Source organism: Camelus bactrianus, chromosome 2, assembly GCF_048773025.1.
Source record: "Camelus bactrianus isolate YW-2024 breed Bactrian camel chromosome 2, ASM4877302v1, whole genome shotgun sequence".
Lineage (NCBI taxonomy): Eukaryota > Metazoa > Chordata > Mammalia > Artiodactyla > Camelidae > Camelus > Camelus bactrianus.
Genome location: NC_133540.1, coordinates 117632733 through 117650051, shown reverse-complemented (window position 1 = coordinate 117650051; position 17319 = coordinate 117632733). Strand labels below are relative to the sequence as shown.

Genomic DNA, 17319 nt, shown 5'->3' with positions numbered 1-17319 from the left:
ATACAGACATGAACACGTATAACCAGCATCTAGACACATGCATTCCTTACTCACTAGTACAAGTTTATTATGAGAGTTAGCTGCAGTAACTGGGGCACAAGAAGCCATTGAAGCACATGGGTTAAGTAAAGATCAAAGATACATTTCAATTCTCAAGTTCAAACGTATCACCCTGGAGAGGGGTGGAAGCTACCAAAAGATACTAGAAAACACCAGGAATGTGGTGAATCTGTTTTCTTAACTCTATTGGTCACTTTATTTCAGATTTAAGTTAATAATTCAGTTTAGCATGAAATAAAGGCTTTTGACTCAACAAAGTACTAGAATAGCTTTATGTTAAAAAAAATTCTTTTAAAGCAAAATCACTCTGTGGATAGTACGATTTCCAAAGGTCAGGCACAGATTCTGAAGTTAACAGCATTTTTATTTTTCTTTTCTTTTTTTTTTTTTTAAAGCTTCCATTACGTGAAAGACTTTCCAATAAATTTAGTGAACAGAGGCATGTTATTGCTCTATATTTGGGAAGGCTTGTTTATATCCTTACATGCTTTTAAAATTAAAGTAGGATTGCCAGATAAAATAGAAGATGTATTTTATTGCATGGGACATCCTCATACCAAAAAAAAAAATTATTAGTTGTTTATTTGAAAGTAGAATTTAACTGAACATCCTGTATTTTATTTGCTAAATCTGGCAACCCTATTTTTAGGTTAATGTAATGTTTGGCATTTCCAGAGGTTCCCAATATTTTTGGGGGACCAAATTTTTCTTCATTTATATGCTGACACTGTCAGAGGGGAAGGCTTTTTCTTTTGGTAGAAAAATTGTAGGTTTTGTAGGATTTACTCAAATATTGGAGACATTTTCATTTCTTACACCTTTTATCTTTCCCATTTTAGCAGTGCACATTTTAGTTGGTTGAATTTTTCCCTTGAAATTTTTGACTGAGATGACTGGTTATAAACAGTAAAAGTAGATTGCAATCTTAGGAACAAAAAAACCTAACATCTGGCTTGAAAATCCCCTATAATAAATGGTCACATCTTCAATAATTTCTTCTCTGTTAGCACATGGCTCTTCCACCGCTCCCCCCACCAAAAAAACCCCACAAATGGTGACACTTGCATCTTGTTAAATTATACAACATCCTTTCCCCTCTTCATGATCATTTCTTGCCACTATTCCGCCCCTTCCCCCTTCCATATGGATATGTTTGAGAATTGAAATCACCAGCACTTGTGCTTAACAAAGAATATCAGTCAGGCATGGATCAATGGGTGGTTGTGGACACATGAAAACAGGAAAAAGAAAAGCTCATTTCCCAGACACTTGGAGGCATGAAAACTATGAAAGAGACAGAGACAGAGACAGACAGAGATGGAGAGACAGAGAGAGAAGGGGGCGCTGGTAGACTGGACTGACACATTCTATTCTAGAAATGCACTTCCTGGTATCTAAATGCACAGCTCATGTCTTATTTTAAATTGAGATTTCTACATTGGATGAGAGAGATTTCAACACTAATTCTGCAAAGAAAAAAAGTTCACATGAAATTCCAACTGTTGTAGAGGAATGTGGAATGATAACACTTTGTGAATTCCAACCTCCATTCACTGTTCTTTTTTCTTTTTTGAAGCACACCAAAGAGTATACTTACATGGAAAGAACATACTTCTTTGTTCGTTTTACACATAACCATAAAATTATGACAATTATTAACAAACACACAGATTGTATTTAAAAGGCATAGACAAAGTTGACATTCAAAAGCTATTTGTTAATTGAGTCCAAGTATGCCAGTTTTTATTCTGGCCCGATTCCACGTGTTTCCATCTTGGCCAGGTACACCTAAGCTACACTTCTCCTTTGTACCTGGAGGCCTTTCCAGAAAAGATGGTAAGTGTAAGAAATTAAGTTGCAGCAAAGAAGCCATGGGCTATAATATCACCATATAAAGGTGGAGTTAAGTAATATATATTATTAAAATAAGAAAAACTTTTCTACGCCCCTTCTGGCATTTAACATTCCTTGTGCTAAGACAGCATTCCTTCTAGCTACTTGCTATATACCTTTTTGTTTTTCAGAACTATAAGTTCCAAATTCCATCTTTGAGATGATGTTCCGTATGCTCTTCTGATGACAACATAAACTTGTGTTTCTGAATGTCCTTGACCGACCTCAAGGAGAACAAGCCAGGTTCTTCTCTTTCTACAGAAAATGGCCAGAAGAGGGTTTGCCTCCTGTTCCTGTTTGTGGTCCTGACAAGGTGGGTGGTTACCAAATGTACAGGAGAGTGATGTACTCCCCAGGGGCAAAGCAGCCTCCACAATTCTGCATCCACAGAAGTAGCAGAGCACAGAAACTTGTCTCTGTGGGGAATGAGAGCCCATTTTGGATGTGCCAGAACCTTCTAAAGCTCAGTAGGGTCCACATCCCCCTTTGAACACGTGCTTGGCAATTACACCAGCAGCAGCAGGAGCCCTGCTGGACGCCTGTTACTGGCCTGCTGAGGTTTTTCTGATGGTGAATGTTATTGAAAATGTCCTGCCAGGAACTAAGTCTTCCCCTGGAACCCGGATGAAGGATGCCAAGTGGACTTGTCTTGTTAAGTTGTTCCCGCTGGGAATGGTGCCTTCCTTCTCCTTCACTTCCTGCCTCCTCCTCCTCCGGCTTTCTTCTTTTCCTCCTTCTCTGCTTTCACCCTCAGCCCCCCGTTCCATCCTTCCGCCCTGGCTGCCGGGGCGCAGCTCACGGGGGCGGGGCAGAGGCGCTCGCGTGGCCGTGGCCGTGGCCGTACGAGCACCTGGACAGAGAGGCCCGCGTGGTCCTGCTTTCCGCCTCCTCCCCCGCGTCGCCTCTCGCTCCTGGAGGACTGGGGTTGGGGCAGCAGGGGAAGGTGGCCATGAAGCCGAGGCGGAACCGTTTGTTCATGAAGCAGTAGATGATGGGGTTGACGCAGGAGGAGGTGTAGGAGAGTAGGAGGATGAAGGAGATGGGGGTCCCGGAGAGGCGGCGCTCGGCCGAGGCGGTGTCGTAGGCCCGCCAGGCGTTGGCGCTGAAGATGGGCATCCAGCACAGGAAGAAGAGAACCACGATGACCATGAGCATGCGGATCACGCGCTTCTTGGCCATCAGGTTGGCGGCGGGGCTGCTGCTCCTGATGCGGCCGACCCTGCCGCCGCTGCTGGTGGACAGCTGCTGCAGCTCCAGCTTCCTCGGGCGCTTCGACTTCTGCAGGTAACAGCCGTCGCTGTCCTCGTATCTGCTGCTGCTGTCGGCGCTCGGCTTCCTTTCTGGGTGGGCGAGCGACATCGCTTAGTTTTCGGGATGGGTCACGTCAGGCAGAAGGCATGGAACCCCTGCCGCCTCCATCAGGGAGCCGGACCAAATGTGAACTGCAGACCTGGGTGGGCAGCTTGGGACGCACTGATGGGGACTCACTACACGAGTCCCTTCCTGCAACTCAACACCTGCTTAAAACTAATAAAATGATGTATAGTATATGATGGACATAATACAACTTATAATGGTAAAATAATAGTTTATGTATGTAGGTTATAAGGATTAAAATTTATCAAAGAATGAATATTTACGCTCCTCCTCCTTTCTCCAGCTTTTCAAGGGGGAGTTTCCTGTTCACTTGGTAGATCTCCAGACTGTTTTTACTGTGAAGACTCTGGATAACGAGCAAAAATCAACAGCAACCAAAGAAGACCTAAGAAGACCTGTAAGTTGTATACTTGAAAAAGGACTGAGGAAAGGGATGGAGTGAGAAGGGGGTGGATTTATGCCAACAAAGGTGTCGTGTAGGTTTCAGGGGAGGGTGGCTTGTAACTGGTGGGGAGAGATGGGGTCTTTGTGGCAGGTGCAGCGTGAGTGAAGGGGAGGAGAGAGTCTGGGGGCTGCAGTTACAATTTGCTTTGGTTGCTGAAGGGGGTCCATTTGGATGCAACATCACAGAATGCCTGGGACCCATGGGCTCTCAGCTTGTAATTGGCCGATGTGTGCATTACCTCATTTTATCCCACTCAGAACCCTTTTGAGAGGAATAATTTTCCCATCTGACAGATGAGGAAATAGAGACACTGGGTCTCATGACTGTATCTTATGACCCAGGGCCTCCTAAGAATACCTTGTAAAGTCTTGAATATACTCTGTGCACACTCTGGGTCTATCTATTTAAGTTACAGAGAACAAGCTGTGGTAATCTTTTGGCATAAACATGAAGCTAAAAGATAGTTACCTCTAGCAGACTTCTTCTGGCTAGCATCAAATTTTATTCCTTGGTAAAGTTCCAAAGAGATTAGTCCATATGCCACCATCATCACAATTCCAGGAATCAGAAAGAGGATGAGTAACAGGAACGTGTGCCTAATAAAATAAAAAGCAATCCAATAACCAGCAGCTCCAGTATTTGGGATGGAATAAATAGAGTTCATCTCCATCTTAACGGGTCTGAGCAAACACATTAATTACGAGTATTTAATAGCCTTGGAAATTCCATGTCTGGAGGCTCAGTCATTAGACGCTGTTTACTTCTTTTCTTTCTTTCAGATGAATTCTCTTACGAGGGGCTAGTTAAATTGGGAAACTTTGGTGTAAGTCTGTGCCTGAAACAAGTCTACATTTAAATCTAATGAGACGGCGAGGGTACAGCTCAGTGGTAGAGCTTATGCTTAGCATGCACGAGGTCCTGGGTTCATTTCTCAGTACCTCCATTTAAATAAATAAATAAATAAACCTAAGTACCACTTTAAACAAACAAACAAACAAACAAAAAAAACAAAAACAAAACAGGAAAAAAAAAAAACAGAAAGCAAAACAAAAAAAATCTTAAAAAAACCCCAAAAAACTAATGAGAGCTTAAGAAAACCCAAACCAATGAGAGTATGTGAATATCTCAATAAAGGTGTTACCAAAATAATAATAATAATAATAATAATAATAATAATAATAATAATAATAATTAATGAGCTTACATTCATTGATGACATTAAATGTCAATATAGTATATATATATATTACTACATTTAATTCACATAACAACTTCTGAGATAGGTACTATTAACATAATACCCACTTTATGGATGAAGAAACTGAGACTTAAAGAGATTAAATTATTTGTCCAAAGCCACATAGCTGGTAGCAAAGGTGGGATTTGAACTCAAGCAATATGACTCTAGAACTTATGTTCTTAAGCATCATAATATATCATTTGTTGATTTTATAAAACAGAATCATCAAATGTGTAGGTAGCAGTGATGGAAACCCTCCTTGGTTTTGCAAAATAAGGCATTCTGGCTGTTCTGACCCATTGGCACAGTAGTAAGCTCATTCTAGTGTCTGGCGGGCCAGAGCTATGCTTTCTCTAAACATAGTTGATTCCTGAAGAATTGCAGCCTCCTTCTTTATGAGTTTGGCCCCTAAATCACTTTTGCAGTCTGGTATGTGTAAGGTTACACGATTAGGCCATAAAATTGTCAGAGGCTCACAGTGGCTGAGCCATTTCTCATTTCAATAGGACATGTTTTGATAAGATTTCTTTTCAAGTCTTGGAAATGTCCCTCATTTGCAACATAATTCTTTTTGTGTGTTACTTGGTTGAGATGAAAAAAAAAAAAGGCAAATAACGCAGAGATTATCTCCTTTTTTGAGCCATTTTGGAATGTCTTGCTCCCTGCTTCTAAAACATGATTAGAAGCAGTAAACATAATGCCCTGCATTTGTGTAGCCTTTTTAAAGTTGTTTAATGAATTTTCATAAACATACTCTCATTTGTCTCTTACATCCATCTATAAGAGGTAGATTTAAAAAATATGTCTGTCATTAAATCCTTTTGTACACACAGAACTTGAATATCGGGGAGGTTGTGTGACCTTGTGGAACATCACCCACTAGTGGGTATAGAAACAGATATGAGAACTTTGCCTTTTTATTTCTCATAAAGTGGTCTGTGTGAGTTCCATAGCTACAGCTCTGAGAAAGACCACATGGGATTTGAAACTCACCTTCAGCTCCGTCTCCAATTCCTGGAAAATTATAATACTTTAAGTATAGCCAAAACCCCACTAGATCATCCAGAAGCACACAGCAGCTCTGTCATCTCTTCCAGGTTTGGGACCTTGAACAGCATGCTCAACCTCTCCCTGTCTCAGTTTCCTCATCTGTAAAATGGGGACAATAGTAGTACTTACCCTATAGGGTTTTGAGAGGATTGATTGAATGAATATATGTATGGCATTTAAGTGTTTGCTATCACTATTATCCCAGAAAGAGGTTAGAATGATTCTTCTCAAAAAGTCTCCAGGAAACTGATCCTCCAGACACTCTGGACAATACATTCCAGTTTTTATCAACGCTGTACAATTATATCAAGTTGTAGGAAACAGATAAACCCGTACAGCCTTACCAGGACTGTTGCATAGCATCGTTTGGCAGTAGAAAGCGGCACATATTCGCGGTCTGGTTGTTATTTTTGGTAAAAGGCACCAAGTTGCTATAAATTGGGTACGGCATCATGATGGTGAAGGAGAGGCACCAGGTAGCAGCAATCACCTTCAAAGCGTGGGATTTTGTCTGCCAGACTCGGGACTGTAAGGGTTTGCAAATTGCACCATATCTCTCCAGCGATATGGCCACCAGATTAAAGGTGGATACACTCACAGAGGTGCCTGGGAAAGGAACAAACAAGCTGGTTACGTAGGCTCTAAGCCAACGTTTATTTGCACATTAGCTTAAGCATACCTGATCTACACAGGCTTGATGGATATCAAAGGAAAACGTTGAGAAGCTAAAGAAATACTGTGTATGTATATTTTTAAAAAATGATTTATTCCCAGCTTTGTTCCAAAAAGGACTTGAGGTGGTTAAAGAAATGTATTTGCAAATACATTTTATTGCCAATTTTTAGATAAGTTTATTGAACTTTGATTACAACCTAACTTCTTCTGAGGCTGAGGGTGCTCATTAATTAATAACCAAGCAGATGAAATATGTTTCTGTCCCACACAAGAGGTTTCTGAGTAACCTGCAGAGTATCTTTAATTCTGAGCATGATCTGCATAGTTAAGTTGACCTTTCAACCCAATATTCTCAAGGACTGTGAGCCGAAAGTTCACTGCGGTCTGAGCTGGGAGGATTAAATCTCTTCCTGAAAATTTCTACTACAGAATATTTTTAAGAGTGAAACATTCTAAACTCAAAATGGAGTGTTGAAAAAAAATAGTTAAAAAAGGATGAAAATCCTGTATTGTAACTAAAGTTTTCTCTGGGTGGGAAAACTAGTGTCTTCCTTCTCATTGTCTTTGCTTTTCTGTATTTTGTAAAAGGAACATGCGTCATCAGTGAGAAAGACATCAAAACGCCTCATTTAAAATGACATACTTATACCGAGTCAAAAAAGCTTAATTGTCTTTAATTTTTGTGTTTTGCGTGTGGATCCTCATTATAATTTCTTATCCCTTTAAAACTCCCATTAATTCTTCTTCCGTGAATTCTTACCATGCATGATTTAATTCTTACCATTCATGATTATCTCTTACCATGATTTCTTAAATCTTGGAATTAAACTAAGTCTGGGAGGAGAAATTCGTAGGCTGGGGTCTTTTGTGAAAGTATGTATAAAAATGTTCTTTTTCTAGGGAGAATAACCTTTGTATTCCTTAGAGACTTACAGGAATCTATAACCCCAAAACCATTAAATAAGTACTCAGGTTTGAGGGCAGGATTTGCTGTGTTTTCTAGGGCTTGACCCTAAGGAGTTCATGACGTTTAAATTAGAGAGGACAGCCCCAAACTCCTCAGAGTCAAGTCTGTATAATGGGTCCACTGTAATTTAAGCTCACCACCAGACAGGCACTCTTTTTTTTTTTTTTTTTTTTTTTGTCAATGTATTAGGAGTTTAGTGAATGTTGACTATTGAAATAGTCTTGGGGAGAACACAGAACCGAGGGAAGAATTGAAATCACTAGAATCAGATATCCAACCAAATCATTACAATATTGCACCCACTTTCAGAATTATCTTGCTTTTAATTTTCTAGAAGTTTTTAGGAAGAGTTTTAATGCCCCCAGCTGAGACCCCAACTATTTTAAAAACACTTTTTTATTGAAGTGAAATTCACATTACATAAAATTCATCATTTAAAAGTGAACAGTTCCATGGCATTTAGCACATTCACAATGTTATGCAACTACACATGCCCTCATTTTAAATCTCCTATCACAAACCCTGATTAAGATTATTCAATATTATTATAAGATACCTATATGGACAGGCCTTGAAAACCTAAAGCACCATGAGATGCTAGTTATTACGATTGTATCATCATTTAACAATGATCCTTTTCATTGGTGAGTCCATTTTTATTTTGGAGGACTTGGACACAGATTGACACTTTCTTGGTTATTTGTCCGTGGCAGGCAGATCAGTAATTCATCATCATCTTGTCAGTGCTGAGTCTTGATTCCTCAACTGGGAGAAATAAAGGCTTTTAAAGTTTTCCGGTCATTGAAGACCGCCTCAGCCCAACTCAGCTCTGCAGATTTTGCTAGTCTTCGATCAGAACAAAAACCAACTCCTCTCTCATTTGCCACCTGGCCTCCTCCTCCCCTAGCTAGTTCTCAGAACAGGCAAAGGACAAGGCATTTTAGCCAACTGAGGGGACTAAGAGACATGTCTTGTTTTTGCTTCAGGAGAGTCACGGTAGTTGGCAGACGGGGGCAGTGTACTCACTCACCACTGTGGTGTCTGCCAATCTGGGTTCAAGTCTCAGCTCTGTGGCTTACCACCTGTGTGTCCTTGGGTACATTATTAACCTCTCTGTGCCTCTGTTTCTTCCTCAGTGAATATACTTCATAGGATGGTGGGGAGATAAAATATGATCATGGAAGTGAAAACTGAAGGCAATTAGTAGAACATCTGGTGCTCAAAATAAAAAAGTACTCTTGTGATTTTTATTATCGTCATCATCATTTCGATTGGCAAAGGCAGAGAGCTGCATATCTCAGCCAGTCAGGGTCAGTTCAGTGACCCACAGACCCCAGAAGAAAATTCAATTCCTCATCTAGTGGCAAAGGTCTGTCTGTCTGTCTGTCTGTCTGTCTCTCTGCCTGAGATGGTCCCAGCCCCTGGGAAAACACACTGGGAAGTGAATCCTAAGAAGGGAGTCTAGACCTCTGATGAGACTGGTTTTCAAATAGCCCCTGTTCCCTAGGAAAGCCAGAGCAACAGCAGAAAGAGCCTTCTTCCATCACCCTCGCCACCCTGCTTGCCATGCCTTGGGTTGGGTGGAGCTCAGAGTACAATCAACTTCCAGGAAGGGACGGAGAAGCTTAAATCTGTCTTTCTTTCTAACAGAAGCAAGCAAAGCAACATCTTTTGTACATCTTAACCAACTTATTCCACTTTGAGAAACTGACCTTTAAAACTGGGGTCTGACTTCTGAGGAGTTATGAGGACTGACCCCCCCATAAAGCCAGATCCTGTGTTCTTGCACATAGCCAGCCCCACAAAGCCAGATGTTTGGTTTTTTACACTCCACAGGGCTTCTCTGTTAAGGCTGTCAGGGGTTTGGGAAGGTCTGGGGCTGAGTGGGGTCTGGGCTGAGCTCCAGGAATAGTCACCAGCCGCAACTCACCCATGAAGTAGGTGGTGGTCTTGCAGACGGCGCTCCCGAAGATGAAATCCTTGAGCAGGTTGGGGATGAGGTTGAATGGCATGCAGAAGAGGCAGAGCATGAGGTCGCTGACAGCCAGGGAGAGCAGGAAGATGTTGGTGACTGTTCTCATCCTCTTGTTGCGAATCAGCACCGTAATGACCAGCGTGTTTCCCAGCACGCTGAGCAGGAATATTAGGGAGTACAGCAGAATCTGCACGGCCGGCTGCCACTCTGCAGGGAGCAACAGGGACGAGATGGAGGGACGGAGGTGATGAGAGCAGAATGCTAAAAACTTAGCCCACCAAGTGAACAGGGATTTCCTGCTGTTTTTTTTTTTTTTTCCAGGGGTGGACATCATCGAACCCAGCTCTCCCTGTACTTACAATATTTTGCAGAAACAAAGTGAGGAGAGTGCAGAGCCATTCAGTTGCCTCTAAAAGGTTAGTCTGTTAAAGGATCACTCGGGGAACCCCTTTTTCTTAAGAACAAAGCTCCTCTAGTGAATAGGGGGCTGCTTTCTTTTCTAGCTGCTAAGCATTATTTCGCTTTAATCACTTTTTCACACTGATTTCCCCCAAGAAAAGGCGACAGCTCGATTGTGACAGCACCTTTTCTCTGCTGCTTGTAAGTTCAGGCTCCGACACTTGTACTCCCTTCTGGCTACACTTCAGCACCTCCTCCCACTGCTCTTGTGCCCCCAAGTCCTCTACGTGAAGCCCAGCTCTTCCATGGGGAACAATAAGACGATTGGACTCAATTCTGCTTTTTGATCTCTTACCCAAACTTCTGAACAGATGACTATATCCAGCCTGTCTCACGAAGACGTTGTTATATTCTCTCAATCAGCCTTGCCTTTGCTGATTTCTTCCCCCAACTTCATAGTTTTCCGAATTAAATAACAGACTCTGACACCTACCTTTGGAAGGACGGGGCTGATCCAAGCAGAAAAGCGTCTCATTTTCGATCCCCAGTTCACAGGGGGGAGCGATGTTGCTGCCATTCACAAGAAGGCTGTCGACCACATCCATCCTTGCCTGCTGCTTTCCACCAAGTGCCGGTGAGCCCGCGAACGGCTCCCTCTCGGCTCGCTCCTCTAATGACCGGCCAGAGAGGCTCCCAAATGCAACCTGCCGTGGAGGGGCAGCGGGTGCAGGGGGTGATGTCCAGGTGTGGGCTTCTGCAGCCATTCTCCAAGGCGACGTGAGTTCAGCACGCTCAGTCCAGCTGGGCAAGCATCTGCACTCCTGTCTTGGAAAGGGCAGCTCATGCGAGCCAAGCCCGCTCCCACCTTCCAGGCCCACCCCTTTCCATTCCCAGGCCAGCCGGAGGGCCCTGAGCACATGCGGCCTGACTGCAAGTTAACCCTTCCCGGAGCGTCGCTGCTTTGCCACACACATGCACACGTGCGTGGATACACACACGCATGGACGCAGACACACGTGCTTCCCCAGTACCTCTCTTCTCTGTCTGGGGACCTGTCACCATCCCAGACGTTTGCAGAAGAAAGCCCCAACTGTGAGACAGAAACAATGAACACAGTAACAGATACCACAATGCAGACCATCAGGACTAAAGGACACGGAGGGACTGCATTTCTGCCTCCTTATATAAAAGCAATTAGTGCCTTTTTAGCTTTGGAAGCGTGCCCAGCAGTGTGTGTGGATATCAGTGTCAGCTGGTTGTTAAGTTGTTACCAACCACAGGGTTATTTCTTGTGGTCTCTGCCCTTGTTAACTGAAAGGAGGCGGGCACTTTTAAATACAGGTTCCTGGATCGTTATTACAAAAACACTTCGTAAGAATTTCCGTTCATTTGTTTATTCATTCGTCCATTCATTCAGCCCACGTTCACTGAGAGTCAACCATTTGCCAGGTACTTCTCTAAACATATAAGCAAGCAGCGAACAAGGTCATTTTGGATGTATAAAGCACCACAAAGGAAGTCAAGCAGGAAAGTGTAAGGGAGAGGAGCAGATCTGGGTACTAATTTAGACAGAGTGGTCAGGCAAGGACTCCCAGAGGATGGGACCATGAACTGAGACCCAGATGACAGGGAGAAGGAAGGCTTGTGAAGATCTGGGGAAAGATTCTTCGAAGCAGGAGGAGCAGACTTTTTGGCAGAGGGTCACAGCAAGAGCAAAGGCCCTGAGGTGGGAATGCGTTTGGCCTTTTTGAGGAACAGTTAGAAGTAGGAGTGAATGAGGGGCAAGGGGTGGGAGGTGAGGTTAGAGAGAGGAGCCGGCCTGGGGCTCTGGATTTTCTGTGAGGCTTTGCGGTGCTTGAAATCTCCTCCAGCTCCACTGTACACGTGGGCTCCTCAGTTGAGACCTTTGGGAAAGCAGGTGACAGCGGCGGGCCCAGTGTTTCTCCCACGCTGCCTGGCCCAGCTGAGACCTGCTCTAGACACCTCTGGGGCCCCTTGTGTGTTGATAACTCAGTCGACAGAGCTCTGTGTTATGCCTCTGCTGAATCCCTGTTGGACCCAGATGAACTAATGGGCATTTTTACCATCCAGGCTGAGGAAGCCATGAACAGCTCCTGTCGGAGGCCCTTAGTCATTGAAACTAGGAATGGCAGGAATGTTGGAGAAGCTCTCAGTAATTATTAAGAGGACAGGCTTTGGCATCAGACCAACCTGGGATCAAATCTTGGTTCCACTGGTTACCTGCTGGGAAATCCTGGGCAAGCTTCTTAACCTAAGACTCATTTCCTTCTTCCGTCAAATGAGGACCAGATAACCTCATAGCTATTTGTTATGAATGACTGATGGCCCCAAGACAATGCTGGACACACAACAAGTATTCAATAAATCACAGATGGTAATAATAATTACTGTTCCTTTCCCTTTACACTCAAGGAAATTGACCCAGGGTGGCCACGTGATTTGTCAGTGAGAACCAGCGGTGACACCCTCGTGGACCGGCACCACGTCCTCCTCCCCTCCCTCTGGCGTAGCGCTTGCTTCGTTAGTCTAGTGTCCTGGAGCGTGTCTGGAGCCAGAACCCCTGTCTCTGCCTCTCCTTTCTGCCACAGTTCCTGTTGGCTGAGTCTTCCCAGTCTGCAGATTGATACAGACCCTGCCCACCAGGAGGGGACCCCGTGCAGTACTGCCCTGATTTGGGGAGAAATGGACATTCAGGGTTTGAGCCTTGAGCATGGCTAAATTCCACTACACTGCTGTGCCTCGCAGCTGGCTGCTTCAGCTGCTTTAACTGGGCTGACATCTCCATCCTTAGAGGGTGCTTCCTGCTGAGGGTCCTCTGGTCCATGGGCTGCTGCTTCAGCCACTGCAGGGAGAACGCTGCTGTGGGTCCAAGAGCAGAAGAGCAGAGGGCTCCGTATCAGCCTGCCCTGAATTGAAATGGAGCCAAATTTGAAGCAGGTCCCTCCCTCCCTCCTTCCTTCACTCTTTTTGCCCTTCTCCCTCCCTGTCTATCCGTCTGGTCATCTGTTAGCAGGAGGCAAGGGTGGATGGGTACTAGAGATTTCATAAACTCACAAGGGGCAAGCGTGGCACATCTGAGTGCTGTGCTTTACAAACTTTAGCGCAAATCTGATCACCCGGGTGAATGGGTTGAAAAATGGGGATTCCAAGGCTCCCCTCCCAGGGATTCTGATCCTTCAGCCCCAGGCCTGGACTCTGCATTTTCATCCAGCATCGCCGGTGATTCAGAGGCCAGTGATCTCAGGATTGCCTCTCAGGAAGCTCCCTGGAAGCCGTTGAGAGCATGAGTGCAGGCGTCAGACAGCAGAGACCTAAGCCCGGTCTTCCCACCAGCTGCAGAACGTGAACAGATGACCTTTCTGAGTCTCAGCTTGCTCATCTGTAAAACATAATGTCACACTACCTAGAAACAGAGTAACGCACAGAAAGCACCTCAAACAATACCTGGAACATAGGGCTGGGCTCTAATTATTATTATTAGAGGATAAGATTAATCCTACAGATGCTCTGTTGACCCGCATTATCAAGGCTGGGTTAAGGGTTCATATCTCCAGCATCCCAGTGCCGTGCCTGGCACACAGTATGTGCTCAGGAAATGGAAATGAGTAAGGAGTGAAAAGTCAGGAGAGCCAAGGTAGCATGGCTTAGTCTATCCCTTTACGTCTCTGTTGTATTGGTTCTTTTCCTAGTCAACTCTGGGTTTTTCACTCTTGGGTTTCCAAGCTGTAGAGTTAAATTTAACAAGAAAGAACTCCAATCAGAGACATTAGGGCTTTTAGGGAAGAGCTGATGCATTTCTCAGGGGGTTAGCCCTGATTTAATTCCTCAGCACACATGTATTGAAAGCCGCCTGAGTGCCAGGCACTGTGTCAGGTGTTGGGGATAAGCCCTAAGGCAAATAGATGGAATCCCACCCTCAGGAAATTCTCAGGTCATAAACAGATGGGGCAAAACAGAAGCAGCCTTCTCGCCACGGAGCCCTATCCTCTGATGGGGCGCAGAACCAGAACTGGTAAAAAAGATGCTAAATTGAATTGAAATGGTTTAAGTGCCTCCCTTTCCTTCGGGACACACAGTTTGGGTGCCTCCTGCGGTCCACAAACCCTTTGGGTGCTGGGAACTCCCTTCTGGCAAACGCTGCCCTAGGAAGATGGAACATGAGCAATCTCAGTGGGCTCCTGGAGAAAGACACTGGTAGCTGCTCCCCCAAACCATTCTCCATCTTGAGAAACAGTTGTTCTAAAACACTGAAAAGATGTATATTTTTCCCTCATGATAACATTAATCACATGCTCACTGCAATTTTTTAAATAAAGAAAAATATAAATGAGTATAAATATTGCACAGATATATTTCAGGTCCCCATGTGATTTATCCTCAGAGAAACTCAGTTCAGAAGCCAGAGGTAGTTAACCGGTAATTGCGTGTTGCAGGAGATTCAGTCCCTAGGGCAGTCTGACATTTCTTAAAATCCTCTTGCCCCTTGTCTACAATTTGCTCCCGCTCTGCTGCTCCGAATGTCACTCTTTAAATTCCTTATTCCTCATTCTCTTCCCAAACTCACCCAGACTGCTGCCTGCTAGGATCTTCCTCTTTTCCTTCTTCTAACCGTCTCAGATTTCTGGAAAGGCCTGACTGGGACTCCCTTCCCTCCTCGCCTTGCACTGGCCATGCTGGGTTCCCCAGGAGCATGGACACCGAAGTGCTGGTGCAGCCCTGCTGCCCTCAGAGGTCTGTGTGCCACCACCCCCCAGAGCTCTTCTCCCACTGGCTGTCCTCCTTGAGAAATCCTGGTGGATCCTTTCTGATGAATTAAAAAAAAACCCTCCTTGCTGCAGAGGAAGGCGAGCACCATGCCTGTCTGTCTGGCCAGGATGTCACTTAGCGAGTCATGGCTGAGCTTGGGCAAATAGCTTTTCCTCTCTGTCTCCATTTCCTCACCTGTAAAATGGGTTAATAGAGGTAACGTCTACCTCAGGAGGCTGCTGGGACATTACTTGTCATGGTGCATGTAAAGCACCCAGCAGAGTGTTTGGCATGTCTTGGGCTCAGTAAATAATAATAATGATGATGATGATAATAATAAGCCATGTTTCATGTTGATTGGAACATCAAAATCATACTTAATGCAACTTCTTCAAGATAACATTTGTTAGTGATTTCATGGACATCCATCCAGCCTTCACCTCTAAACACAGTTTTTAAAAAGCAAATTTGGAAAATCTAGTGCATCTGATGTGTGGAGACATTGAATTAGGAAATGAAGATATAATTTAAACTCTTAATACTACTGTTTGCTTCTCTGAAAAGTGAGAATAAAAATACTTGCAATATGTAGCAAAAAATTTTTTAATAATAAAAAGCAAGTTTGGAATCATACTCTATATGGTGTTCATTCTACCTATCACTTTTTGCAAATGTGTTTTTAAGACAGTATTTTCCCTCAAACTGGAAAATAGGGTTTTTGTAGTGTTCTGGAAAATGTATTTTTTTAAATTTAGATTAAAAAGTTTAAAAAAAAATCCACAATCTCATCATCCAGAGAATGTAACAAGTGTTTTACATCCATCTGTCCATACTATTTTGTAGATTCATTATTTTCCCTTAGCATTATTGTATCATCATGTATTTCTCCATAGTATTATTTTTAGAGATTTCTATCATTTCATTAAGAATATGTACTCCAAAAAAAAAAAAGAATAAGCACTCCAGTTTATTTAATGATTTCCACACAATTGGATATTTAGTTATTATTTGTAGCCTTCAGCTTTTATAAGTGACCCTGTAGTGACACTTGTGCACATATATTTTTGAGGCATTTGATGTACATCGGCACCCTCAGGGGTGCGTAACGGCCTAGAATTAATATTGTATATTGCCAGCTTCCTTTGCAGCTAAATGTGGCTCTATGACGAAATCTGGCCAATGGGAAGTAGGCAGAAATGAATACACAGCTCCTGAAAAGTCTCTTTATAAAGAAGGCATGTACCCCTTTCTTTCATTTTCACCCTTCCTCTGGTGAGAATGAAGACGTGAGCACTAGAGCTGGAGCAGCCATCTTGTACCACGAGGTGGGGGTGAAGTATTGAGTATAACAGAAACCTGGATTCTTCATGGTCTTAGAATTTATATGCTAGCCAGCCCTGGACTCCTTACTGCTTACTTCCAGACTTCATTTATGTGAGAAAGAAGAATAAATTAATTTTTTTAAGCCGATGTTATTTAGGGTTTTCTGCCAATTGCAACCTAATCCTGATTAAAACACTGTGAATTAGAGTCTGCATATTTCATTTTATCTTTTCTCACGCTTCTCAACTGCAGTCAGGATACATCGTGGTAGGGTTCACTTCACCAACTTTGCTCTTAGTCCCCAGCCACCCCTTCCCACCTAACCAAAGTCTTCCACTCTTCAAGGCCCTCTCCAAGCAGCTTTCCAGTTTGCAGACTTGTGGCTTTTATTCTCTTATTCTTATTCTCTTAGTTGTTCTCTTATTCTTATTCTCTTAATTGCCACTGCCCTTCCCCTTACTGAGACTTAACCAAACTGCTTCATTATTTCTCAGATTGAAGATAAGTTTCTTTCCAATTACCTCACATCTCTCCATCTCCACTGCTGTACCCCCGTGCACATTACCCTTAACTGAGGTCCTGACTTTCCCTTGACCTTTCCCTTTCCTTCTCCATGCAGTAACCTGAGTGGTGTTTGAAGAACACAGACCAGAATGTCGTTGTCTACCTCCAACTCTCCAGCCCAATTCAGAATGGATGGTCTCTGCCTCCCTTCATGGCTTTATCTTACAGTCTTCCCCCCGCCCCACTCCCCTGCTCTGCAGGTGCCCTGCGTGCTTTCTTCCCCCTCCTGGGCCACATTCCGGATCCACTCTCTTTCCCAGAGTCTTGGCACACACGGTTCTCCTGCCCCAGCTGCTCTGTCTCACCCTCCTTCACCCCCACTCCCTGATGTCACCTTCTCAGGGAACTCTCCCCAGGACCCAGACTGAACCAGTTTCTCTGTTGGATGTTCATACAGGTCTCCTCTCTTTCATTTACTGTGCATGGTACACAGCACACACTATGGCCTGTATATTACATTGGTGAGGTTGTGGGATCACCATGTCTCTCCACCGCCCTGAAGCTCCGTGAAGACAAGGGCCATGTCCATTTTGCTCATCACTGTAGTAACTCCTCCACTGAAGTGTCCAGCATTATTCCTTGTG

At 43.8% G+C, this 17319-nt stretch overlaps 1 protein-coding gene across 1 annotated transcript; it reads right to left on the bottom strand.

Moving 5' to 3' along the window:
• Positions 1-2143: 2143 nt before the first annotated feature.
• CCKAR (cholecystokinin A receptor) lies at positions 2144-11321 on the bottom strand. Its single transcript, XM_010963033.3, has 5 exons — positions 10575-11321; positions 9638-9889; positions 6410-6671; positions 4244-4371; positions 2144-3293 (listed from the first exon to the last, which is right to left on the bottom strand). Exons 1-5 carry the CDS (start codon positions 10843-10845, stop codon positions 2749-2751), a joined length of 1458 nt encoding a protein of 485 aa, XP_010961335.2. The 5' UTR covers positions 10846-11321; the 3' UTR covers positions 2144-2748.
• Positions 11322-17319: the final 5998 nt, after the last annotated feature.

Bases quoted from the DNA above. Each gene is read 5' to 3' on its own strand.
- CCKAR (XM_010963033.3), bottom strand. From the start codon at position 10,845: ATGGCTGCAGAAGCCCACACCTGGACATCACCCCCTGCACCCGCTGCC. The intron at 9,890-10,574 runs GTAGGTGTCAGA...TGCTCCCTGCAG, and splicing joins TCAGCCCCGTCCTTCCAAAG to AGTGGCAGCCGGCCGTGCAG. The intron at 4,372-6,409 runs GTAAGGCTGTAC...TTATTTTATTAG, and splicing joins GATGCTATGCAACAGTCCTG to GCACACGTTCCTGTTACTCA.